General features: G+C 50.9%; 1 protein-coding gene and 2 non-coding genes across 4 annotated transcripts in view; 2 read left to right on the top strand and 1 right to left on the bottom strand.

Annotated features, from left to right (window-relative positions):
• Positions 1-891, bottom strand: part of POLDIP3 (DNA polymerase delta interacting protein 3) — a 137,725-nt gene extending 136,834 nt beyond the window's left edge. For both annotated transcript variants that reach the window (XM_073586679.1, XM_073586680.1), the window contains exon 1: positions 735-891. In XM_073586679.1, the coding sequence (XP_073442780.1) occupies positions 735-805 (71 nt within the window). In that variant the 5' untranslated portion in view covers positions 806-891. The remainder of the gene's footprint in view (positions 1-734) is intronic.
• Positions 892-1,133: 242 nt separating this feature from the next.
• Positions 1,134-1,283, top strand: LOC141098735 (U12 minor spliceosomal RNA). Its single transcript, XR_012234342.1, has one exon. It is a non-coding gene; the product is annotated as a U12 minor spliceosomal RNA (small nuclear RNA).
• Positions 1,284-6,610: 5,327 nt separating this feature from the next.
• Positions 6,611-6,761, top strand: LOC141098736 (U12 minor spliceosomal RNA). Its single transcript, XR_012234343.1, has one exon. It is a non-coding gene; the product is annotated as a U12 minor spliceosomal RNA (small nuclear RNA).
• The last annotated feature ends 20,838 nt before the right edge of the window (positions 6,762-27,599 follow it).

Here is a 27,599-nt window from a genome sequence, read left to right as displayed (position 1 = left end):
AGAGATCCACGGGGCAGGTCCCCTCCCACGACCAGAGGCCCACAGGGCAGGTCTCCCCTCAGCCCAGACCAGCAACACACAGGGCAGGTCTCCCCCTCGGCCCAGACCAGAGATCCACGGGGCAGGTCCCCTCCCACGACCAGAGGCCCACAGGGCAGGTCTCCCCTCAGCCCAGACCAGCAACACACAGGGCAGGTCTCCCCCTCGGCCCAGACCAGAGATCCACGGGGCAGGTCCCCTCCCACGACCAGAGGCCCACAGGGCAGGTCTCCCCTCAGCCCAGACCAGCAACACACAGGGCAGGTCTCCCCCTCGGCCCAGACCAGAGATCCACGGGGCAGGTCCCCTCCCACGACCAGAGGCCCACGGGGCAGGTCCCCTCCCACGACCAGAGGCCCACGGGGCAGGTCCCCTCCCACGACCAAAGGCCCACGGGGCAGGTCCCCCCTCAGCCCAGACCAGCAGCACACGGGGCTGGTTTCCCCCTCGGCCCAGACCAGAGATCCGGGGCAGGTCCCCTCCCACCACCAGAGGCCCACAGGGCAGGCTCCCCGCGGCCGGCGCTGACATTAGCAGTGTTTCTCCGCATTCCACGTCTCCCACGCCCCGGCCTCGTCCAGGCAGAGAGCTGTGCGGTACTGGCCTTGTCCTGGCGTGTAGCAGCACATACAAAAAGTCACCACGGGAGCCGCTCGCCATTTACACCTAAGACCCCGGACTCGGCACCGGCTCACCTGTATGTTCCCATTCCCGCCGTCGCCATGCCCCTTTTCCTAATCACTTCATCCAGCGACACGTCCGCCATGTTTCTGCTGCAAAAACCTGCACCTTCAGAGCAACAACTGTGCGGAAAGAAGGCGGTCCAACGCCACGGAATGACGTCACCACGCTAGGCCACCTCCTTGCTTGTTTACTACCATGATGCATTTTGGCGGCACTGTAATTTACATATAGCGCTTTTACTTCATGTAATTTGATAACCAGCAGTGATATGCTGCAGATTAGGAGCGGAGCAGGCGGACGGGGGGCTGTGGGGACCATCCTACTGCCTCAGTGTACGCCACCTATGGGGTCTCCCTGAGGTAGAGGAGGTGCGGCCGTAGTGTGTCTGCAAGAAACGCCGATCACAGGTCATGCCTTAAACTAATGAGTAAGGAAAATAATGAGCCGGGGTGACGCCTGGTTCCTCACTGCTTATGTGAGAAGAATTTTTGTGCGGGTACAGGTCGCCCCGTGGAGGACCTGCCTACTTTGCGGGATCTCCAGGTGCAGTGATCTGCCCGATGCTTCCATGAAGTAAAAAGTAGAGAAGAACCGATGGTACCAGAAATCACTGGGATCAGCAAGAAGGGTCTGTGTGACAGACCCCTGCACCCAGTCATTTCCCGTGTGACAGACCGCTGCCTCCAATCATTCCCCCTGTGAAAGACCGCTGCCTCCAGTCATTCCTTGTGTGACAGACCGCTGCCTCCGGTCATTCCTTGTGTGACAGACCGCTGCCTCCGGTCATTCCTTGTGTGACAGACCGCTGCCTCCGGTCATTCCTTGTGTGACAGACTGCTGCCTCCGGTCATTCCCCCTGTGACAGACTGCTGCCTCCGGTCACTCCCCCTGTGACAGATCGCTGCCTCCAGTCATTCCTTGTGTGACAGACCGCTGCCTCCAGTCATTCCTTGTGCGACAGACCACTGCGCCCAGTCATTCCACGTGTGACAGACCGCTGCCTCCAGTCATTCCTTGTGTGACAGACCGCTGCCTCCAGTCATTCCTTGTGTGACAGACCACTGCGCCCAGTCATTCCACGTGTGACAGACCGCTGCCTCCAGTCACTCCCCCTGTGACAGACCGCTACTTCCAGTCATTCCTTGTGTGACAGACTGCTGCCTCCAGTCATTCCTTGTGCGACAGACCACTGCGCCCAGTCATTCCACGTGTGACAGACTGCTGCCTCCAGTCATTCCTTGTGTGACAGACCGCTGCCTCCAGTCATTCCTTGTGTGACAGACCACTACGCCCAGTCATTCCACGTGTGACAGACCGCTGCCTCCAGTCACTCCCCCTGTGACAGACCGCTACTTCCAGTCATTCTCGTGTGACAGACCGCTGCCTCCGGTCATTCCTTGTGTGACAGACCGCTGCCTCCGGTCATTCCTTGTGTGACAGACCACTGCCTCCGGTCATTCACCCTGTGACAGACTGGTGCCTCTGGTCACTCCCCCTGTGACAGACCGCTGCCTCCAGTCATTCCTTGTGTGACAGACCGCTGCCTCCAGTCATTCCCCCTGTGACAGACGGCTGCCTCCAGTCATTCCTTGTGTGACAGACCGCTGCCTCCAGTCATTCCTTGTGTGACAGACCGCTGCCTCCAGTCATTCCTTGTGTGACAGACCGCTGCCTCCGGTCATTCCTTGTGTGACAGACCACTGCCTCCGGTCATTCCTTGTGTGAGAGACCGCTGCCTCCGGTCATTCCCCCTGTGACAGACTGCTGCCTCCGGTCACTCCCCCTGTGACAGACCGCTGCCTCCAGTCATTCCTTGTGTGACAGACCACTGCCTCCAGTCATTCCTTGTGTGACAGACCACTGCGCCCAGTCATTCCCCGTGTGACAGACCGCTGCCTCCAGTCATTCCTTGTGTGACAGACCGCTGCCTCCAGTCATTCCTTGTGTGACAGACCACTGCGCCCAGTCATTCCTCGTGTGACAGACCGCTGCCTCCAGTCATTCCTTGTGTGACAGACCACTGCGCCCAGTCATTCCACGTGTGACAGACTGCTGCCTCCAGTCAATCCCCCTGTGGCAGACCGCTACTTCCAGTCATTCTCGTGTGACAGACCACTGCGCCCAGTCATTCCCCGTGTGACCTACCGCTGCCTCCAGTCATTCCCCGTGTGACAGATCGCTTCATCCAGTCTTTCCACATGTGACAGACCGCTGCCTCCAGTCATTCCCCATGTGACAGACGGCTGCCTCCAGTCATTCCCCATGTGACAGACCGCTGTCTCCAGTCATTCCCCATGTGAGAGACCGCTTCCTCCAGTCATTCCCCATGTGACAGACCGCTGCCGCCAATCATTCCCCATGTGACAGACCGCTTCATCCAGTCTTTCCACATGTGACATACCGCTGCCTCCAGTCATTCCCCATGTGACAGACGGCTGCCTCCAGTCATTCCCCATGTGACAGACCGCTGTCTCCAGTCATTTCCCGCGTGACAGACCGCTGCCTCCAGTCATTTCCTGTGTGACAGACCGCTGCCTCCAGTCATTTCCCGTGTGACAGACCGCTGCCTCCAGTCATTCCTTGTGTGACAGACCGCGGCCTCCAGTCATTCCTTGTGTGACAGACTGCTGCCTCCAGTCATTCCCCCTGTGACAGACCGCTGCCTCCAGTCACTCCCCCTATGACAGACCGCTGCCTCCAGTCATTCCTTGTGTGACAGACCGCTGCCTACAGTCATTCCTTGTGTGACAGACCACTGCCTCCGGTCATTCCTTGTGTGACAGACCGCTGCCTCCAGTCATTCCCCCTGTGACAGACAGCTGCCTCCAGTCACTCCCCCTGTGACAGACCGCTACTTCCAGTCATTCTCGTGTGACAGACCGCTGCCTCCAGTCATTCCTTGTGTGACAGACCACTGCGCCCAGTCATTCCCCGTGTGACAGACGGCTGCCTCCAGTCATTCCTTGTGTGACAGACCACTGCACCCAGTCATTCCATGTGTGACAGACTGCTGCCTCCAGTCACTCCCCCTGTGACAGACTGCTACTTCCAGTCATTCTCGTGTGACAGATGGCTGCCTCCAGTCATTCCTTGTGTGACAGACCACTGCGCCCAGTAATTCCCCATGTGACATACCGCTGCCTCCAGTCATTCCCCGTGTGACAGATCGCTTCATCCAGTCTTTCCACATGTGACAGACCGCAGCCTCCAGTCATTCCCCATGTGAGAGACCGCTTCCTCCAGTCATTCCCCATGTGACAGACCTCTGCCTCCAGTCATTCCCCATGTGACAGATGGCTGCCTCCAGTCATTCCCCATGTGACAGACCACTGTCTCCAGTCATTCCCCATGTGACAGACCGCTGCCGCCAATCATTCCCCATGTGACAGACCACTTCATCCAGTCTTTCCACATGTGACATACCGCTGCCTCCAGTCATTCCCCATGTGACAGACCGCTGCCGCCAATCATTCCCCATGTGACAGACCGCTTCATCCAGTCTTTCCACATGTGACATACCGCTGCCTCCAGTCATTCCCCATGTGACAGACCGCTGTCTCCAGTCATTCCCCATGTTCCCTCTGCAGCTAACCTGCACTAATGTTGTTCTGAGTCCCGTGGAAAATGAGTGCAGTGAAAGGCTGCCGGCTCTTCTCTTGATCTGTATCATAGGCTCCACTCACCAGAAACAGGAGCTGAACAAGTCACGTGAGAAAACAGGGTTAATGTGCAGGTTAGTAAAGGTACTGTCACACTTAGCGATGTACTAGCGATCCCGACCAGCGATATGACGCGGTCAGGATCGCTGGTACATCGCTAAGTGGTCGCTAGTGAGCTGCCACACAGGCAGATCTCACCAGCGACATCGCTGGGGACGGGGGTCGCTACTTACCTGTCAGACGAGGCGATCCTGACGTCCTCCCGCCCGCGTCCTCACGTCGCTCGTCTCTCCACAGGAAGCCCAGCAGGAAGCTGACGACGAGAAGCAGCTCAGGACGTTCTCGCGCGATCAGCAATAACCAGCGGTGGAGCGGTCGGAGGTAAGTATCAGACATAGCGATATCGCTTAGTGTGACAGGCCCTTAACATTCTGATAAATGAATGTTATCCCTCCTGGCAGAGTTTTGCCTTCAGCCACAGTGCGGGCTCAGTCATCACTCTGTGCATTGAGATCGCCTGCCACTAAGCACACAGTGATGACTGAGCCCGCACCAGCGCCGTCCCTGTGATTGACCACAGAACACTGCTTGGAGGAATAAAGCACCGACTTGTACAAGGAAAACAGAAGCAGAGCTGCTGTTCCTGCTGGGGATAGTCTGTGAGGTAAGTATGAAAAACGTTTTTCTTCTTTATAAAATGAATTCAATGGGTGAGGGGAGGAGGTGGAGGGACACTGCAACTTCTGCAAGTAATGGAGGGGGACTGCACATGATGAAGTTGTGGGGAGGGGGACTGCACATGATGAAGTTGTGGGGAGGGGGACTGCACATGATGAAATTGTGAGGAGGGGGACTGCACATGATGAAGTTGTGGGGAGGGGGACTGCACATGATGAAGTTGTGGGGAGGGGGACTGCACATGATGAAGTTGTGGGGAGGGGGACTGCACATGATGAAATTGTGAGGAGGGGGACTGCACATGATGAAGTTGGGGGGAGGGGGACTGCACATGATGAAGTTGTGGGGAGGAGGGACTGCACATGATGAAGTTGCGGGGAGGAGGACTGCACATGATGAAGTTGTGGGGAGGAGGGACTGCACATTTGAAATTGTGAGGAGGGGGACTGCACATGATGAAGTTGTGGGGAGGGGGACTGCACATGATGAAATTGTGAGGAGGGGGACTGCACATGATGAAGTTGGGGGGAGGGGGACTGCACATGATGAAGTTGTGGGGAGGAGGGACTGCACATGATGAAGTTGCGGGGAGGAGGGACTGCACGTGATGAAGTTCCGGGGAGGGAGACTGCACATGTGAAATTGTGGGGAGAGAGACTGCACATGATGAAGTTGTTGGGAGGGGGAGAACACATGAGGAAGTTGCGGGTGTAAGGATTACGGATGTTCCATGGGGCCTGTAGGGAGGAGGACCCCCACAGAGTGTCCGGGCCGGAACCAAGGGGACCACCATCTGAGTTCCTAAGGAAACAGTACCCGGGGAACAGAGGAGGAGAGTGGACTGTTGAGAGTGACAGGACAGCAAGGGGAGGGGCGAGTATAAAACGGACAGGGAGCGTGCAGAGGAGTCAGTTGGTGATACGTCAGACGCGGAGCAGGAGACGGAGGGGGCGTGAGAGAACGGGAAGGACACTGACAGTCGAGAGAAGAGACCAGCAGCAGAGGGTAGATACACAGTTGCCCTCAGGAAAGAGGCGCCGAGCTTACCGACAGGGGACTGCTTCTTCACCCCAATCCCGGGTTACGATCTGCCCCCGGTCATTCTCGGCCGTTACCGCTGAGCTCGAGCCCTCCGTGGCCTGTCCGCTCCCTCGTCATCCACTCAATGCCGACTTTTATTTCCCATTGACTTGCAGTGGGGTCGGGTTTCGGACGAAACTCCGACTTTTTTTGCCTTAGTCGAACCAGTTTCACCTGAAACAAATTTTGTTTCATGAAACCCGATCCGACCAAAGTAGCTCAACTCTAGTCACCACGCTACGCCACCACCTTGCTTGTTTACTACCATGATGCATTTTGGTGGAACTGTTAATCTTTTACTTCATATAAGATGATAACCAGCAGTGATATGCTGCAGATTAGGAGCGGAGCAGGCGGACGGGGGGCTGTGGGGACCATCCTACTGCCTCAGTGTACGCCACCTATGGGGTCTCCCTGAGGTAGAGGAGGTGCGGCCGTAGTGTGTCTGCAGGAAACGCCGAGCACAGGTCATGCCTTAAACTAATGAGTAAGGAAAATAATGAGCTGGGGGTGATGCCTGGTTCCTCACTGCTTATGTGAGAAGAATTTTTGTGTGGGTACACATCGCCCCGTGGAGGATCTGCCTACTTTGCGGGACCTCCAGGTGCAGTTATCTGCCCGATGCTTCCATGAAGTAAAAAGTAGAGAAGAACCAATGGTACAGGAAATCACTGGGATCAGTGATGAGAAGGTTCTGTGACCAGCAGCTTGGAGCAGTGCCTGTGTGACAGACCCCTGCACCCCCTATGCTCAGGCTCAAGGAAACACTAATTTATACCACATGTGTGAGCAAAAAAACTCCACCCTTTACCTATAGGACCTGTTGAAGTGCATTGTGCACGAAACGGCTGTCGTCCGTCTTTTTACATTTCTCCCGTGCCGATGCCTATGCTTTGTCAATATGAAATAAAGTGAATCATTTCAAGAGAACGGTGAGTGCCATCCTGCTGTCTTTTTCTACTATGATATTTCATGCTTTTCTCATATGGATAGAGCACCTGTTCAATAAGGGTTATAGGTGTCACACTGATAGCGGTTACAAGCAGCCTTGCGGGTATTTCTTATCCAGGGACAGTGCCGGATGTTTTCTTTCTTTCTTTGGACTGATATTTGCTGAGCACTGTTTTATTCCGGAGCACGTCCTGTGATTTACCCAGCAGCAAAAAATCCGCATGGTGTATGCAGTTTTTTCTCCGCAATAATGGAGACAAGCACCTTCCCTTTATCAAACAGCATATTGGCAGGCCGGGAGAATGCAGACTCCTATGTCGCAGATTGTGAGAAGTCAGATAGCATTTTATCATACAGTACCAAGACACTAGAATTTAAACTGCAAGAAGCGGCAGAAAGAGAAATAAACCTTTTTTGGACAAACAATTCCTTGCAATCATACAAGGACTGTGGCAGAGTACCCCGTGGGTTAAGAGTGTTCAAACCGATGGCACAGTTCCAGGACAATATAAGATTTTCTGAGGAATGGAATAACATCCTGCTAAAATGTTCACAGGATCTTTTGAATTTGGTTTTACAACAGAATGTGCTTAATTTTGAGCAAGTGAAAATGGATCTTAATGAAACAAAAGAAGAGTTAAAAACAAGACTCACAGAACAGCAATGGTTAACCTTTAATAAGATAGCAAACTGGTGGTTTTACAGACGGAGATCAAGCAAAGAAAAAAAGATAAATTTATCCGGGATAAACACGATTTTGACACTAATCAAATTTTATCATGGAACAAAAATAAAAATTTACAGTCAAACCCTCGTTTTAAGAGAAGAAATTTCAAAAGAGAGAACATAAAACCACGACACAATAAAAGGGATTATTTGACTACTGATTCAGACTCTAGCGCTAATGAGGACATTATTCCGCCTACATGTCCAAGTGATAGGAAGAATATCGCAGAGTCTACACCATTCCGTTTAGACGCAGAATCCGCAGAGGAAAGAGGAGGCCCAAGCGACAATTTACGAAAAAGGAAACAGGTGTCTTGGAAAACATAGAGGAGACTGATTCCATGCAAAATTTGGTCATCAATTTAACAGACCGTGTCTTAGAAAAGAGACATTTAGATGTATTGTCCAAGGCTCTTAATTATTGCATTCCTCAGGACTTTATTATGGTTGATTTTCAAGTAGATCTTTTCAAAGCACTGAGAAAAATCCATTTGCATAAATCTTTTGCATCTAATAATGCTTCCCCTGAAATCAGTAGTTGTCCTGGAGAGATTCCATGCACTATTGGCCCTTTGGGGTTTATGGCTGGACATGGATCACTAGCAGATATTAGAGATGACGCATTAATTCTGATGGACATCGATCCTGTAACTCAGTCTAGTGTAACCACTACTCATAGTTATGTTCCTTTTTTTGGGAGGTTGTAGTTCCCCATACATGCCTCCCATTTCCCCTGGAAATGTGGTAGATGTGTTTGGAACAAAAGTAGTGAAGGATTTAGAGGCATTGATATATTCAATACAGACCGCAAATCTAACTTTGGAAGAAAGACAGGCCATTAAAGAAATTCAGGGCTGGTCAGATGTAATCCTGTGTTCAGCAGATAAAGGAAGTAACGTGGTTCTTCTAAATAAGGACAGTTATCCGTTTCTTCAACTTACTGTGTCCTAAAAAGTGATCCCACCAATAAATACAAAGAAGAATTGCGGTCTCTTTTAAGGCAACAGGTAGAGAATAATGTACTTTCAAAACGTAAAGCTGAGAAATTGTTTCCAGAATTTCCGAGAAAGCCTCATTGGTATCATATACCTAAAAAAGCAAAAGTCCATTAGATATGGTCAGCAGGGGTCCCCTATTTGCGAGTAAAAGAAGTACTAACCTTCGGGATTTATTAGTCAAGAACAGATTCCAAAACAAACGAAATAATTGGTTGGAATCTAGTGCCCCAACGGGAAATTACACATGTAAAAACTGTTCTTGGTGTCCATTTAAATTAAGTGGTAAAACTGTAAAAATGGGACCTATATTTCACGAAGTCACGGAATTCATTACTTGCAGGACCACCTTTGTAGTGTATGCATTGTTTTGCCCATGTGGTTTTTTCTACATTGGGAAAACGATTCGGCCCCTCTGTGTAAGGCCTCTTTCACACTTCAGTTTTTTGCATCAGTCAAAATCCGCCAAAAGGACGGATTGCGGATCCGTTTTAGTACTGATGACAACGGATGCCACCCGTCCGTTATTTTGACGGATCCGACAAATGAAGAATTTTAAAGGAATCGCAGCCTGGAAAAGGAGAGAGAGAGAATGTGAGAGAATGAGAGGGAGAGAATTTTTTTTGTCCGGCACCCAGAAAGAATTTCGGGTTAAATCAGTGTCTGGAGGATCCGCCAGAGAAAAAAAACGTTGCAAGCTCCGTTTTGAAAACTTTGAGGATGGTGACATACATAATAAAAGAAGAAACTATGTAACTAAGGATGGTGTTATACAGAATTAGTAAGTACACTATATACTAAGGGACTGTGTTAGACAGTGAGTACACTATATACTAAGGGACTGTGTTAGACATAGTGAGTACACTATATACTAAGAGACTGTGTTAGACATAATAAGCGATAATAATGTCTTCCTCCACCTCCCCCTGTTCCTAAGGCCATTATAAGTCCCCCTTCCTCCCATCCCAATCCTCCACACCCCTCATTGTCCTCCTCCCCTCGCATCCCATTATTGTCCTCTCCCCCACCCCATCATTGCCCTCTTCACCACCTCCATGATTTTCTTCTCCCTCACCACTCCCATCATTGCCCATTCCACCACCTCCATCATTTACTCCTCCTCCATCCCCCCATTTATTGCCCTTTCCACCATCACCATCATTGCATTCTCCACCACCCCATCATCATTTCTTTTTCCCCCACCACCCCATCATTACTCTCTCAATCACCCCCATCATTGCCTTCTCCCCATCACCCCATCATTGCCTTCTCTCCATCACTCCCATCATTGCCTTCTCCTTCACCCCATCACTGCCTTTTCCCATCACTCCCATCATTGCCTGCTCCATCACCCCATCACTCCCATCATTGCCTTCTCCATCACCCCATCACTGCCTTCTCCCCATCACTCCCATCATTGCCTGCTCCATCATCCCATCACTCCCATCACTGCCTTCACCCCATCACTCCCATCATTGCCTGCTCCATCACCCCCATCCTTGCCTGCTCCATCACCCCATCACTCCCATCATTGCCTGCTCCATCACCCCATCACTCCCATCATTGCTTGCTCCATCACCCCATCACTCCCATCATTGTCTTCTCCCCATCACTGCCTTCTCTATCACCCCATCACTGCCTTCTCCGCATCACTCCCATCATTGCCTGCTCCATCACCCCATCACTCCTATCATTGTCTTCTCTCCATCAATGCCTTCTCTATCACCCCATCACTGCCTTCTCCCAATCACTCCCATCTTTGCCTGCACCATCACCCCATCACTCCCATCATTGCATCATTGCCTGCTCCATCACCCCATCACTCCCATCATTGCCTTCTCCATCACCCCATCACTTCCTTCTCCCCATCACTCCCATCATTGCCTGCACCATCACCCCATCACTCCCATCATTGCCTTGTCCCCATCACTCCCATCCTTGCCTGCTCCATCACCCCCATCCTTGCCTGCTCCATCACCCCATCACTCCTATCATTGCCTGCTCCATCACCCCATCATTGCCTTCTCCCATCACTCCCATCATTGCCTACTCCATCACCCCATCACTCCCATCATTGCCTTCTCCCCATCATTGCCTTCTCCATCACACCATCACTGCCTTCTCTACATCACTCCCATCATTGCCTTCTCCCCATCACTACCATGATCCCATCATTGCCTTCTCTCCATCACCCCCATCATGGCCTTCTCCCATTACCCCCTCATGGCCTTCTCCCATTATCCCCTCATGGCCTTCTCCCATCACCCCAGGCATCATGGCCTTCTCTCCCCATCACGGTCTTCTCCTCATGTCCCCATCTCCTCCAGGGCCAGGCTAACCTGTTGTGAGTTCATTCTCTGGTTCGGGAGGTGGTGCGGCTGGTTTGATTGGTGGAGATCTGTCACCTGAGAATGAGGATGACAATTGGATCTCAGGATTCTCAGATTGGATTTAAAACAGCCGACACCCTATTCAGTTGCTGGTCATTCCTTTTGGCTTGTCAGCTCTTGGTTTTCAGCTCTGTTCCAGTCATCTAAAGCTGTTTTTCTGCTAATGTTCACACTTGATTTTGCTGGTCTATTCAGTTTTTTGTGTGGTCTGCCAGCCCCGGCTGGGAGCTGAGCTGAATTTCCACTCTTATTTATCAGTATTTTGCCAATTGGCTTTTTGTCCCTTACTAGTTTGGTCTCTTTTTGCTCTGTCTCAGAATATTCCAGAGTGCTGATATAGTGGTTCAGGGTTAATTTTGCTATCAGAAGTGTTGGACATTATTTTTGTAGGGTTTTTTGCAGGTTGCAGACAGTGACTTGCCTTTCCTTTCCTGTCTAGTTAATTTGGGCCCCATCATTTGCTCAGCCTATTTTCCTGCCTGTGTTTGTGCCTTCATCTTGTTTCACCGTCAATACATGTGTGGGGGCTATCTATTCCTTTGGGGTCTGCTGTGGGGCAGTTAGTTTTCCCTTTTCTTGCTTTAGGCTTATGTAGTCCTCCGGCCGTGACGTGGCGTCTAGGAACATCGTAGGCATGCTCCACGGCTACTGCTAGTTGTGTGGTAAGATCAGGGATCTGCAATCTGCATAGTTACCAACTTCTCTGGTTTTCTGCAGCTTAGCTTGTTTTGTTTTTTTTTCTCCTCAGTGACCCATTCATAACAGAATCACCAGCCATACCGCAGATTCTAGGGTACTCAAAAGCAGGAAAGAATTGTAAAAAAAAAAAAAAAAAGTCAGATTTTTTTTATATGTATATTTTTTCCTCTTTTTCTCTGGGGCCGTAGGAGGATTTTTTATTTTTTTTCTTAATGGAGATTAAGCAATTGTCTGATCGTGTGGAGCAGCTCACTGCTGAAGTGCGGGGAATTTCCACCTATCTCGCTCATTCACATGCTGCTGAACCAAAGATCCCTACTCCTGATGTGTTTTTTGGGGATCGGTCAAAATTTTTGAATTTTAAGAATAATTGTAAATTATTTCTTACCTTGAAGCCTAATTCATTGGGGAGCTCTGCGCAACAGGTTAAAATTGTCATCTCTTTGCTGTGCGGCGATCCCCAGGATTGGGCGTTTTCTTTGACACCTGAAGATCCTATTCTGACTAATGTGGATGCATTTTTTCAAGCCTTGGGGTTGTTGTATGATGAACCTAATGCTATTGATCAAGCTGAGAAAGCCCTATTGGCATTGAACCAGGGTCAGGATTTTGCAGAGTTATACTGTCAAAAATTCCGAAAGTGGGCGGTCCTTACTACATGGAATGATAGTGCCTTGGCAGCTCTCTTTCGGAAGGGTTTGTCAGAAACCGTAAAAGATACTATGGTGGGATTTCCTGTTCCCTCTGGTCTTGACGATTCTATGTCATTAGCCATTCAAATTGATTGGCGTTTACGTGAGCGCAAAACTACACGAGAGGCGCTGCCACCTTTTGGACAAATGTCTGAACCTATGCAATGTGATAGAGTTTTGTCTAGGGCGCAACGTCAGGAGTTTAGAAGGCGTAATAAGCTGTGTTTTTTCTGTGGAGACGTCTCTCATACTATTTCTGTCTGTCCAAAACGAGAGAAACGTTTTGCACACACATTTGCTGTGGGCAGTATACAACCTAAGTTTCTTTTGGCAATTACTCTGATCTTCTCCTTATCCACGTTGTCCATGAAGGCTTTTTTGGATTCAGCAGCAGCATTGAATCTGATGGATTTGGACTTTGCTAAACGTTGTGGTTTTTCCATGACGCCTCTGCGGACGCCTATTCCTTTGAGGGGTATTGATGCTACTCCTTTGGCGGAGAATAAACCTCAGTTTTGGGCCCAGGTGACGATGCGGGTTGCCCCAGACCACCAAGAAAATTGTAAATTTTTGGTGCTGTATAATTTGCATGATACTATTGTTCTGGGTTTTCCTTGGTTGCAAACTCATAATCCAGTTTTGGATTGGAAATCTGGGTCTGTGGTGAGTTGGGGTTGTCAGTGTGTTCTTAGGGACGCTCCTGTTTTCTCCACCTCTCCTCAGTCTCATGATATTCCTGATTATCTAGCCGATTTTTCTGATGTATTTAGTGAGAGCAAGTCTGTGTCTTTGCCTCCTCATAGGAGTTATGACTGTGTGATTGAGTTGATGCCTGGGTGTAAATTTCCCAAGGGTCGGCTTTTCAACTTATCAGTACCCGAACATGATGCTATGCTATCCTACTGTATATTAAGGAGTCATTGGAGAACGGTCATATTAGACCATCCTCGTCACCTTTAGGTGCTGGGTTTTTTTGTGGCCAAGAAAGATGGTTCATTAAGACCGTGTATTGATTATCATTCCCTTAACAAGATGACGGTTAAATATCAGTACCCGTTACCTCTGATGTCTGATTTATTCTCCAGAGTTAAGAGTGCCTGCTGGTTTACTAAGCTTGACCTCAGGGGGGCGTATAATCTTATTCACATCAAGCACGGGGATGAATGGAAGACGGCGTTTAATACTCCGGAGGGACATTTTGAGTACCTGGTGATGCCTTTTGGGCTCACTAATGCCCCTTCTGTCTTCCAGTCCTTTATGAACGATATTTTCCGTGACTTTGTGGATAAGTTTTTGATCATCTATCTGGATGATATTTTGATCTTTTCTAGTGATTGGGATTCTCATGTGGAACACGTCCGGACTGTGTTCCGGATTTTGAGGGAGAATTCCCTGTTTGTTAAGGGATCGAAATGCCTCTTTGGTGTACAGAGGATTTCATTTTTGGGATTTATCTTATCTCCATCGACTATTGAAATGGACCCGGCCAAGGTACAGGTCATTTATGATTGGGTTCAGCCTACTTCTTTGAAGGCCCTCCAGAAGTTTTTGGGTTTTGCTAATTTCTGTCGTAAATTTCTAGGTAATTTTTCTGGTATTCTCAAACCACTGACTGATCTGACCAAGAAGGGCGCTGATGTGCTGAATTGGTCTCCTGAGGCTATCTCAGCATTTCAGGAGCTTAAGCAGAGATTTGCTTCAGCTCCAGTTTTACGGCAACTTGATATCTCACTTCCATTTCAGGTGGAGGTAGATGCTTCTGAGATTGGTGCAGGAGCTGTTTTGTCCCAAAAAGACCCTGTGACTTCTAAGATGAATCCCTGTGCCTTCTTTTCTCGAAAGTTCTCCCCATCTGAACGCAACTATGACGTGGGGAATTGGGAATTGTTGGCCATGAAGTGGGCATTTGAGGAGTGGAGACATTGGTTGGAGGGAGCTAGACATCAAGTTGTGGTCCTCACCGATCACAAGAATTTGATTTATCTGGAGTCAGCCAAACGCTTGAATCCTAGACAGCCTAGATGGGCCTTGTTTTTCACGCGTTTTAATTTTGTGGTCTCTTTTCTTCCGGGCACTAAGAATGTTAAAGCAGACACCCTTTCTAGGAGTTTCTTTGCTGATTTTCTTAGTGTGACTGAGCCTACTACTATCCTAGGTGAGGGGGTAGTTCTTTCTGCCATTTCGCCCGATTTGAGACGCGCCTTGGAGGAATTTCAGGAGGATAAACCTGAGCGTTGCCCTATGGGAAAATTGTATGTTCCTGACCAGTGGAGAAAGAGAGTGATGTCTGAAATTTATTGCTCCGCATTGGCTGGTCATCCAGGTATTTTTGTTACCAGAGATTTGGTGAGTCGGTCCTTTTGGTGGCCTGCCTTATCTCGTGACGTCAGGAATTTTGTACAGTCCTGTGGGACTTGTTCTCGGTCTAAACCCTGTTCTCGTTCTAGTGGGTTGCTGATGCCCTTGCCGGTGCCCATGAGGCCATGGTCCCATATCTCAATGGATTTTATTTCTGATCTTCCTGTCTCTCAGAGAATGACTGTTATCTGGGTGATATGTGATAGAGTTTCGAAGATGGTCCATCTTGTACCACTCCCAAAGTTGCCATCTTCCGCTGAGTTGGTGCCCTTGTTTTAACAACAGGTGGTTCGGTTACATGGGATTCCTGAGAACATTGTGTCCGACAGAGGAGTCCAGTTTGTTTCCAGATTCTGGAAAGCCTTTTGTTCCAATCTGGGAATTCAGTTATCCTTCTCCTCCACGTTTCATCCCCAGACCAATGGACAGACTGAGAGAACAAACCAGACCTTGGAGTCTTATTTGAGATGTTTTATATCTGCTGATCAGGATGATTGGGTCTCATTTTTGCCCTTGGCCGAATTCGCACTGAACAATAGAGCTAGTTCTGCCACTTTGATGTCATCCTTTTTCTGTAATTTTGGGTTTTATCCTCGATTCTCTTCAGGGCAAGTGGAATCTTCGTCCTGCCCAGGTGTGGACACTGTGGTTAAGAGAAGGCAGCAGATATGGGACCAAGTGGTGGATAAGTTGTCACTCTCTCAGGAAAAGGCCCAGCGATTTTCCAACCGGCATAGGACCATTGGATTGGATTTAAGACAGCCGACGCCCTATTCAGTTGCTGGTGATTCCTTCTGGCTTGTCAGCTCTTGGTTTTCAGCTCTGTTCCAGTCATCTAAAGCTAAGTTTTTCTGCTAATGTTCACACTTGATTTTGTTGGTCTATTCAGTTTTTTGTGTGGTCTGCCAGCCCCGGCTGGGGGCTGAGCTGATTTTCCACTCTTATTTATCAGTATTTTGCCAATTGGCTTTTTGTCCCTTACTAGATCGGTCTCTTTTTTCTCTGTCTCAGAATATTCCAGAGTGCTGATATAGTGGGAGAAGTCTAGTGACTTCAGGGTTAATTTTGCTATAAGAAGTGTTGGACATTATTTTTGTAGGGTTTTTTGCAGGTTGCAGACAGTGACTTGCCTTTCCTTTCCTGTCAAGTTAGTTTGGGCCTCATCATTTGCTCAGCCTATTTTCCTGCCTGTGTTTGTGCCTTCATCTTGTTTCACCGTCAATACATGTGTGGGGGCTATCTATTCCTTTGGGGTCTGCTCTGGGGCAGTTAGTTTTCCCTTTTCTTGCTTTAGGCTTATGTAGTCCTCCGGCCGTGACAAGGCGTCTAGGAACATCGTAGGCACGCTCCACGGCTACTGCTAGTTGTGTGGTAAGATCAGGGATCTGCAATCTGCATAGTTACCAACTTCTCTGGTTTTCTGTGGCTTAGCTTGTTTTGTTTTTTTTATTCCTCGGTGACCCATTCATAACACTAACCTACACACACACACAGATACACACACACATATGTGGCGCCCCTGAGGGTTCAGTCGACACAGAGGTACTGCACCTCCTCCTGAGGTGTAGTATCCCACTCTCCAGGTAAGATGGAACACCTGACCAGCCTCCAACACCTGCATCCCACACAACATAGTAGTGTAGCAAAGCACCTTTGGTGGCTCCCTGCTTGGAACACGAAGAGTGCTGGGAGGTGGGTGGAGCTTAGACTGCACAATAGAGGGGAGAATATTAGGACTAGGTCAGTCTGTGAGAGAAGATCCCCTGAGAGGGATGGAGTGAAGGAAGTGCTGCAGCAGACTCCTGTAACCTGGAGCTGCTGGCACAGGAAAGAGCTATAGAAAGCCTGATTCTCCAGAAGGAAGAAAGATTAGTGCAGAATGTAAGGAGAAGACGAGAACTAAGGACTAGGGTCGGAGCGGAGCCCTTCCTCAAGTTCTAAGCGCATGGCCGGGGTCCGGTCCCCTAGGTTGTATGGATACTGATGGTCCAGCAGCAGATACTGGAGGAATAGAAGTCACCACTTTATTCCCACCTAAGACTTGGGGGCACAACAGCAACATGAGTGAGCCGGGACTTGGTAGCAAGGAGTCCCCGAAGCAGGCTACAGCTGTCTGCCGTACAAGTACAGTTCAAAGGAACATCTGAAAGGAGGAACTTGGGTTTAGCACACAACTACAAGTACTTCAGTATAAGCGCTAGTGAGGAGACGTTCAGAACAGGCACAGGAAAGGGAGAGCTGGAAAGGTTAATTCCATCTGCCTGGGAGTTGGCTGAGCCTCTGATCTGGAGACCGCAGCATTGAAGCGAGTACCTGTCTGTGCCAAGAACATGAGTAAAAGAACTGGAACTGCACTCAGCTGTCTCATTGCCTTTTTCCTGCGCCAACCCACTCAGCACTGCTACATCTCTGTGCCTAACTGCACCATCTACTTCTCCTCACTAACACCTCATCTACTCTGCCTTGGGACTACAGCCCTACCTGTGGAGGGCTACAACATCATTGCTGCACCACACCATCTGTCCCAGAGAAGCAACCCTGCAGCGCTGGCCAAACTGACCAGAAACCACAGGTGGCGTCACGTATCATTCACTTATAAACTTTAACCAGCCACGCTTAACACCATTCCTTATACATGGACGCCCAGGGCCACGGACCGGGTCACCGCTACCGTGACACTTCCCTCTGAGATACCAGCCCGGTACCAAGTACCCCACCGCCCTGGCGGGCGATCCACATACACACATACATACTGTACATACATACACAGACATGCATACACACACACAGACATATACACACAGACATACACACATACATATACACATATACACACACACCACCTCTCTCCTCTCACCTGTCCGCAGCATCGCCCGCGCATCCTCGCTCACACAGCAGCTGCCGCTGAATGATGACGTCACTCAGCGGCGCTCCTCTGTGTCAGGAAGCGCGGCCTCCGGGTAGGAATCAGGACGGACCCTTGCAGCTCCGCTCCTGCTATTCCCTCTTGCAGGCAGCGGAGCTGCTTGGATCACTCCCTGCCCGCCGCTACACATGAGGGCAATCTAGCCAGAGGCCCCCCGGAGCCTCAGGGCCGGAGAAAATGGCCAGATTGCCCTAATCATTAGCTGCCTTGAAGGGGCCCCCTAGAGCTTCTGGGCCCCGGTGCACTGCATCAGTTGAACGGGCGGTATGCCCGCCCATGTGACAGTGTTAGGGCTGGCAGAACGCACCAAATAATAAAAGATGGTAATGAGGTGCGTTCGCAGCCCGGGGTCCACCGTGCAGAAATGGTAGACTGCTGCTCGGTAATGGCGGACGGAAATTTGCGGTATAGCAAACACACACTGGTTAACTTCACCTGGCGAATAGGAGGCGAACCCTGTTGCTTCACAGGGCCACGATACCGCAGAGTGAACGCTAGTGTTTTGGTCACAGGACCCTGCCCCAAGGACACAGGGTTAGAGTCCCTCTAGACCCACTAGCGTTCGGGTCCTCAACTGCGACACCAGGGGGAGACCCTTACTGAGCGCTGTGCCCTGTTAACAGTCACAGGGCGCAGCTGATAGATGAATACCGCACAGAGTACGTACAGCGCAACTCTGGCGGACGCCACTAACCAGCCTAAACTTTGGTCTGGAAAGCGCATTAATGGCACACGGCGTCGCTCTGACTGATGTTGCCGAACGTGCGGTACCGTAGTGCCTAATGTAGCGTGGCGCATACTGGCGCTAACATGTGGTAGGAGCTGGGAGCACTGCGGCGCTAGGCAGAGCCACTAATCGGCGCTGACTCGAAACTCGAAACCCTACTAACATGCGAATCAGAGGGAAGGGGTTTCATAATGAGTCAGTCAGCAGTTCACAAGCATCCATCATCACACGCACCACCACAGACTATACTAGTGTGCGGCTGTGCTATCCTTTTATAGGCGCAGCCTTCCGGGACCTTCCTGATGGCCCAATCAGAGCTGCTTGAGGACCTGAGCGTGTGACCCCCGACCTCCAATGAGAGGTCGTCCCACGGGCATGCTCAGAAGGCTGCAAAAAGGACATGGCCTCTGGAGCTGCTCGCTGCTGGCTAGTGCGGATTGCCAAAGCTGACCCAGAGATGGCAGCAGCAACCAACCTGACAGCACTAGACTGAGCAAGATGCTGGGAATGAAGTCTTTGCTGAACAGGCTCCTCTGCGGCTGGGACTGACTGGGAGACCACAGAAGGCAAGGTTCGAGATTCCTCCTGTGCAGAGGCAGGAATCCAACACCTAACATTACTCCCCCCTCCTGCGCCTCGCTATGCTCAAAGGCTGCAATGAGCAGGGGAGCACGAATATTCTCCACAGGCTCCCAGGTCCTATCCTCTGGGCCATGACCCTTCCAGTCCACCAGGTAATACCTTTTGCCCTTTACCACCTTACACCCCACGATGGCGTTCTCCTCGTACTCATCTGAAGACAAGTCCGATGTCCCTGTAGATGACTCAGAAAACTGGGACAAGTGAACGGGCTTAAGGAGAGACACGTGGAAGGTGTTCGTGATACCCAGGTGTGGAGGAAGGGCCAGACGGTAGACCACAGGGTTAACTTGCTCAAGGATCTATAAAGCGAGGCGCGAACTTAGTGGAATCAACCCGCAGCCTGATGTTACGAGCGGAGAGCCACACCAAGTCGCTGGGAGCAAAGGTGGGAGCGGGGCGCCGGTGTGCGTCAGCAGAAGACCTCATTCTCTCCTTGTAGGCCCGTATGGCAGCCTGAGTGCGGTCCCAAATGTCACGTGCCTCCACCTCCCAGTCTGCCACCCTAGAGTCAGTGGACGACACGGGCATGGGCACAGGAACGCGCGGATGCTGGCCGTAATTAAGGAGGAATGGGGTCTGACCAGTGTAATCGGCCACAGCGTTGTTCTAAGCGAACTCTGCCCACGGCAGCAAGGATGCCCAGTCATCCTGCCTGGCCAAGACAAAATGTCGAAGATATGTGACCAGGGTCTGGTTGGCCCTCTCTACCAAATCGTTAGTCTCGGGGTGATAAGCCGAGGAGATATTCAGCTCAATACTGAGCAGATGACATAACTCTCTCCAAAAGCGAGACACGAACTGTCCGACAATCTTGTCCGGCATACCGTGCAGGCGGAAGACATGCTTAATGAACAACACCGCCAGGCCCCGTGCAGAAGGTAACTGGGAAAGAGGTGTTATGGAAATTTGCATAGATAGATATATCTCTGTGTGTGCTGCGGCCTGTACTAATTAGAACAGAGTCTCATTGAGCGCTCAATGGAAAGAAGACATGCTGAACACCTTGTTAGCAGCATCTCTTTCCAGCAGGACTCTGGAAGTTTATTGCACATACATGGTTTTATCATTACGTACAGAAAGGAGTGGTTAGTCAATTAACATAAGGCTGAACTTCTTATCTAATTGGCTGGTTTGAATACATGAACATATGTGGAAGTGTTTAACAAAGAGCTGATTCTAGCAATATAATTTACTGCATCCATTCTTCTGCAATGTCAGCAAACTCCTATATCGGCTGGTGCATCTGGTCCAGCTTCTTCTTTTCCTATGTCTGGCAGATATATCACAAGACAATGCTACCACGGGACAATGCTGGTTCTCCAGACTGGCTCATGAGGTTAGTAGGTAATCTTCAGCAATTGATTATAAAGTTCATGCTAGTTGTGATCATATATATGTATACATGTGTATATCAGTATATAAGAATATATGCAAGTGAGATCTATATGAAATATATATATTTCCATCACAATCCCCCCTTAGATATCACTTGCCCTAAAATCCTGCTCCTGTCCCAAAGCGCTGCAACTCTATTATGCTGCCAGTGGGTTGACGCATGCCTAGCGCATACGCCCCCACTCCGTACAGACTTTCGCAAATGGGCGGTCAGGAGGTCTGTCCCTAATTGTGGTTGCATTGTAATCAAAGTCTCTTAGCTAGCAGTCTATGCAGTCAGTGGTGTGTATTCTCTATCGGGTAGGTAATTCAGTCAGGTAGGGCATCCATAGCATCATTCCAGCTCAGGTGTATTTTCTGGTATGAGAGCTTTTCCTGCAATGCGATGCGTGGATCCAAGTGGGGGTTTTCCCTCCAGGTTTGTGGCGTCAGCACTTGGGGAAGCGCCATCAAATCTTGGATCGAGTGCTATCCTTACGAACTTTTTCCACCAACACTCGGTCTCCTGACTTCAGGGCGTGCTTACTAGGTACCGAATCTGGACCTGGCAATGAAGAAAAAAACACAAGAATGGACATTAGCAAGATTCTTGGTAAATTCAATTACACAAGCAGACAAAGTAGCACATTGCATAGTCAACTGCTGAGGGAAGAATATCCCTAACCTGGGTTTAGACCCAAATAAAATTTCATATTGGTGACAGCTTTTTCTGAGCCTATGGGAATGTCTAATGCCATGGTTTGTCTGTCTCTTGGGCAATTTTTTTTTTAGCATGCTGCTCTTAAGTGTCCCACTCAGTCTATGGTGCGGGATGGTGGGAAATGTGTAGGCCAAAGGCTGGTTTCACATTAGCGCTTTTTAAGCGCACGCACGGCCGGGGGTAGCTCCGCCCCCGAGCCGGCTCTCTGCGCGGCGTGCCCGCCCCTTGCTTGTAGCGCCGCCTCCTAGCGGACAGCGGCGCCTGCGATCGGCGCACCCTATCTTTAGCATAGGGTGCGCAGATTGTGCGCAGGCCGTGCGCTAGTTGCGCTTTGACCTGCGCTGCGCACACTTGACGGTGCGCCGTGCGCGCCAAAATCCGAAAAGTTCGATTTTGGTGCGCACGGCGCACCGTCAAAAGTGCGCAGCGCAGGTCAAAGCGCAACTAGCGCACGGCCTGCGCACAATCTGCGCACCCTATGCTAAAGATAGGGTGCGCCGATGTCCGCTAGGAGGCGGCGCTGCAAGCAAGGGGCGGGCACGCCGGGCAGAGAGCCGGCTCGGGGGCGGAGCTACCCCCGGCCGTGCGTGCGCTTAAAAAGCGCTAATGTGAAACCAGCCAAAGTCTGACCCTACTGCTGATCAAATCTCTAGTGTCAGGTTTGCTGTGAATGTGGGTCCCTGATCACTCGCTATCACTTCTGGAACCCCATATCTGCACACTATTTCTGAGAGTAGCTTCTTCACAGTAGTCTTTGCCAAATGGTTCCTTACTGGGAAAGCTTCAGGCCAGATGATGTGGGGGAACTTTTTCCCACTTGTCTGGTGTCTGAGGTCAAACAGCTGCTGGAAATTCGGTTGTTAAGGCGGGAGTCCAGTCCAATCAGGTCCAGCGTTGGATTTCTGCAGCAGCACAGCAGGAATCCAGAGCCATACATCCAGCGGTCTCCCATTCCTTTCTGACCGCTCAGGGACCTGCACAGCAATCTCGGCAATCCAGGCGCCCTGCTCAGACCAGCTCTCTGGGTCTGGATATTGCTGCCACCTCTGGACCAGAAATGTTAGCGCAACCTGCTTTGCAGGAAACCACTCCAGAGGCTAAGTCCTCTCGCCGCGCTACAGGGCATGCCCACGAGACGATCTCCCAGTGGAGATTGGGGGTCACGTGCTCAGGTCCTTCTCCTGATCTGATTGGTCCATCTCAGAGGTCTGCAAGGTCCCGGAAGCGCATGGCTATAAAAGGCCCGCATGGCCGCTCGGCCATGCATGCGCTAGTATAGACTATACTTGCTATGTGTGAATGGTGACGGATGTATGATTCTGGCAACTGACTCATTTGAAACCCCTTCCCTCTGATATTACGTATGTGGTTAGGGAGTTAGAGTTTTAGTCAGCGCCCAGTCAGTGGCAAGCCATACGCCACAGTGCATACCGCACCGCTAGACTAATGTCCGATAGTGTTATGGCTCACGGCACTGTCGACCAGCGGCAGTAGTGACCGCCGCGCTGCAGTTAGCAGCACCTACCGGCAGTAGCGACACCGCACGCACAGAAGGTCAAGACAGACACCGACCTCTGCCTTGGGCCGTGTCCTGTGACCACATACCGTGTGTGCACGCCAGCTGAGACCTGTGAAGCTAACAGGCTCGGCGTTTATGCTTTATTTATACTAAAGCGCCTCTGTGAGTTTAACAGAGTCCGCTCTGCGCACCTCGGGTGACGTTTAACCCGAGTGCAGTATACCGCCATATAACGAGTCTGCCATTACTCAGCAGCGGTTGTTACACCTACTGCACGGTGGACCCCGGGCGGCGAACGCACTTCCTATTATTTATATTTAGTGCGTTCCGCCGTCCCTAACACTTCATCTGTGTCTTCAATTCTGTGCGGGGGGGGGCCATGTGCCCATTGAACCACCATAGCGTACACAGTTTGAGGTAGACTGGGTCTGCCTTGAGGTAGACATTTGAGGTAGACGGGTTTTGCTTTGAGGTAGACATTTGAGGTAGACATTTGAGGTAGACAGGGTTTTGGAGGCCAGTGCTTTTGCCCTTCTTCCTTCATATGTTGTCCCTTCAGCATCCAGCTTTCCTTCTCCTCCTTTGGAGTCTTGTCCTGCAATTTCTTGTACAGGTCCCAGGACATCATTTTGTCAGGTTTTCTTGTCTTCAGTCGTCATGTAGTAGCCGTCCCACTCTACGACCTCTCCCACTTTTCCATATTGTCTTCCTTTGGCTGCCATGTCTGCCATGTTGATGCCCCGTGTCTCTACTGTGTTCAGTTTTCCGTGTGCCTTGACCTTTAACACTGCCACAACTTTTTAGAAGTTGGAGAGCGTCCACCAGGTCCCTGATGGCTCCATGATGCTTCACGGGTGACCCGCTTGCTGTGATGAAGTCTGTTACAGCCCAGATGGGTCCGAAGTCATGTGCTATGTGAATATATATCTATGTATACATGTGTATATCAGTATATAAGAATATATGCAAGTGAGATCTATATATGAAATATATATATTTCCATCACAGAGGCACCAGGTGCACCATCTTAGAGAAATGGTCGGTGACAAACCAAATGACCATGCTGCCACTGGACTTGGGCAGTCCCACCACAAAATCCATACCGACCATCTCCCAGGGCCTGGCCGCTACCGGCAGGGGGTAAAGTAGCCCAGCGGGCCATTGCCGAGGGTACGTATTCCTGGCGCAGGAGACACACGCCCTAATATAGTCCCTGACGTCACGGGCCATATGCGGCCACCAGTACATCCTCGCCAGAAGCTCAGAGGTCCGTTTTGTCCCAAAATGTCCACCCACCCTGGATTAGTGAGCCCAAGAGAGGACCTCCAGTCGCAGACGGGCAGAGACAAATGTCTTGCCCGGGGGTACAGACTCAAGAGCGAGGGTGTCATGATCCAGTGTTGGATCTGGCGGTATTAAAAGCACAAAGTGAACTTTTTTTACTTTGGTTAAGTTCAAAGGTGTTTTGACTGTCCCCGGTGGTGGTTAGTGGTATTGCACCTTAGGTTAGGTTGCACTTAATTATGGTTCAGGTGTGACACTCTATAAATGGGTCTCAGGGTGTTCACTCACTGCTGGTGATATTTCTTGCTGAGTTGTTGGAGAGCCTGGTGGAAGGATGGAGCTGGATAGGAGTCCTGCGCAGTCAGCCAGAGAGAACGAGTGCCAGCTAATGGTGTCTGCAGGAAGGACTGGCATGGCCTGGTGGAGTCGCAGTTTATGGTGTCGGTGGGAAGTGCGGGCATGGCTTAGAGGAGTGGCGACTAGGAAGAGAGTGGCACTCACCATGTGGGACTTGGCTGCTGAGCTGGACTCAAGCATGCTTGACTTCGTGGCAGAAGCTGAACTCATCCTTGGGACTCTGTTATTAAGCTGCAGCAACTGGTGGTGGACTCTGCTCCTAGGCAGCACTATGGTGCAGGATCCTGTTATGGTGATGGATCCGGGTGGAGGAGAAGACGCACGCAGGTGGAGGGCTCTGTTGCAGGAGCATAAGCACAGAGCATAAAGCTAAGTGGTGTCCCCCTGTATTGTCTCTTTCCCTCATGTGTGTTATTAGTGCAGTGGTGGGATTAGTTTCCGCACCGACCTATTCCCTAGTGAGGGTTTAGGGTCAGGGCGAGCTAGGGCGTTGAGGTACGCGTGCGGCGCCCGGTGCGAAACCGGCATAGGGAATGTTAGGAGTGCAGGGACACTGGCTCAGGGGAGCTTAGGAGGTCTCCATGTCCCCATTCCCTATCGCAGGGCCCACCATTGTTAAAGTTACCCAGGTTCCCCCTTTATTATTTGATTATTGTATAACGTGTAATACCTAAATTCGCCAGGTGGAGGCGGCGTATCCACCTGCACGTTCTATTATTTAAATTCGCCCCACTGGAGGCGGTGTATCCAGGGTCACGTGTGTTATGGGTTCGCCTTGCGGCATCATCTGCGACCTGACACACGTGATCATGACATTATCACCAGCCCTTACTTTTTTTTCTGGTGAGCTTTGGCCATGTGGAGACCGGTGGTAATTGCTGCCGGGCCTCACTGAGGTGCAGTGGGGAGCGGCATGGTGTGTTAGAGCCGCTGCAGCAGCAGTTATCAGGGTCTGGGGCCTCTGCTCGGATAACCAGAGAAACAAAAATGGCGGCTGCGGTCTGGCAAAAGCCCCTAGAGTCGCTGCTGGGGAGCGGGACTTGCTCATGCACGGGGAGGTACCCAGGCAGGTGGGAGGAATGATGCCCCACGGAGCTGCCTGGTATTCCCCGAGGTGAAGGGGTACATCACTGTGGTGAGCAGACTAGGTGTGTAGTCACTGCTGGGGAGCAGGACTTGCTCTTACAGGGGACGCACCCAGGCAGGTGGGAGGAATGGTGCCCCACGGAGCTGCCTGGCATTCCCCGAGGTGAAGGGGTACGTCCCTGTAGGGAGCAGATTGGTGTATAGTCCGCGGGGCTCATGCCAAATCTTCGATGCCGCCCCTCCTGGTTGCGTGGAGGCGACCAGTGAGTGAATATATTTTCCTCCATATTCCTGCGGCTATGGTACTAAAACCCCTAGAGTCGCTGCTGGGGAGCAGGACTGGTTCATGCAGGCGGGCGCACCCAGGCAGGTGGGAGGAATGGTGCCCCACGGAGCTGCCTGGTATTCCCCGAGGTGAAGGGGTACACCCCTGTGGTGAGCTGACTGGTGTGGTAGTCCGCGGGGTTTTACGCCAAATCTTCATACCATCGAAGAAGCCGCCCTCCTGGTCGTGTGGAGGCGACCAGCGAGAGTATATTTCCTCCATTTCCCGGTCCCCTTCTCCTCCTGGTGTGTGCAGCAGGTGTGCTGCGGGGGAGTAGGGACAGATCTCTACCCTCGCCATTACCCAACCCTGGAGGCGCAGTCCTCATGGTGAAAGGGTTGGAGGGTGGTGTCCCTTGGTGAATAGTGGGGGTGTGAGTGTGGTGACTCAGGGGGACGCCTCTGTCAAGTCCAGAGTGAGTTCACCAAGTTATGACAAATGTGTGTGTGCAATAAACGTTCAGGTCCTGACCTGTGTGTGAACGAGCATGTATGGGTGCCCACTAAAAATCATCTTGTGGAAATGTATTGTGGAGTCTGATCAGCTCTGAGCAAACATATACATACATAAACTCTTTCCCCAGGTCGGCGCTGTGGAGATGATTGGTGCCTCCAAAAGGAACACATATTGCCAATATCAGCGGTGTTTGTCATAAACCTGAAGTGTCAGGTAATGGTGGGGTGAACTCAGGGTCTGGGCGTCCCCGCTGTAGGTGTTTCCCTAATGAGGGGTGGTCTTGAGGGTCCAAGAGGCCCCTCATTAAGGAGGGGGTACTGTCATGATCCAGTGTTGGATCTGGCGGTATTAAAAGCACAAAGTGAACTTTTTTTACTTTGGTTAAGTTCAAAGGTGTTTTGACTGTCCCCGGTGGTGGTTAGTGGTATTGCACCTTAGGTTAGGTTGCACTTAATTATGGTTCAGGTGTGACACTCTATAAATGGGTCTCAGGGTGTTCACTCACTGCTGGTGATATTTCTTGCTGAGTTGTTGGAGAGCCTGGTGGAAGGATGGAGCTGGATAGGAGTCCTGCGCAGTCAGCCAGAGAGAACGAGTGCCAGCGAATGGTGTCTGCAGGAAGGACTGGCATGGCCTGGTGGAGTCGCAGTTTATGGTGTCGGTGGGAAGTGCGGGCATGGCTTAGAGGAGTGGCGACTAGGAAGAGAGTGGCACTCACCATGTGGGACTTGGCTGCTGAGCTGGACTCAAGCATGCTTGACTTCGTGGCAGAAGCTGAACTCATCCTTGGGACTCTGTTATTAAGCTGCAGCAACTGGTGGTGGACTCTGCTCCTAGGCAGCACTATGGTGCAGGATCCTGTTATGGTGATGGATCCGGGTGGAGGAGAAGACGCACGCAGGTGGAGGGCTCTGTTGCAGGAGCATAAGCACAGAGCATAAAGCTAAGTGGTGTCCCCCTGTATTGTCTCTTTCCCTCATGTGTGTTATTAGTGCAGTGGTGGGATTAGTTTCCGCACCGACCTATTCCCTAGTGAGGGTTTAGGGTCAGGGCGAGCTAGGGCGTTGAGGTACGCGTGCGGCGCCCGGTGCGAAACCGGCATAGGGAATGTTAGGAGTGCAGGGACACTGGCTCAGGGGAGCTTAGGAGGTCTCCATGTCCCCATTCCCTATCGCAGGGCCCACCATTGTTAAAGTTACCCAGGTTCCCCCTTTATTATTTGATTATTGTA

The sequence above is a fragment of the Dendrobates tinctorius genome, unplaced genomic scaffold (genome assembly GCF_039654945.1).
Source record: "Dendrobates tinctorius isolate UK_male_01 unplaced genomic scaffold, ASM3965494v1 ptg000094l, whole genome shotgun sequence".
NCBI classification, from domain to species: domain Eukaryota; kingdom Metazoa; phylum Chordata; class Amphibia; order Anura; family Dendrobatidae; genus Dendrobates; species Dendrobates tinctorius.
This window is presented reverse-complemented; position numbering and strand designations above follow the sequence as displayed.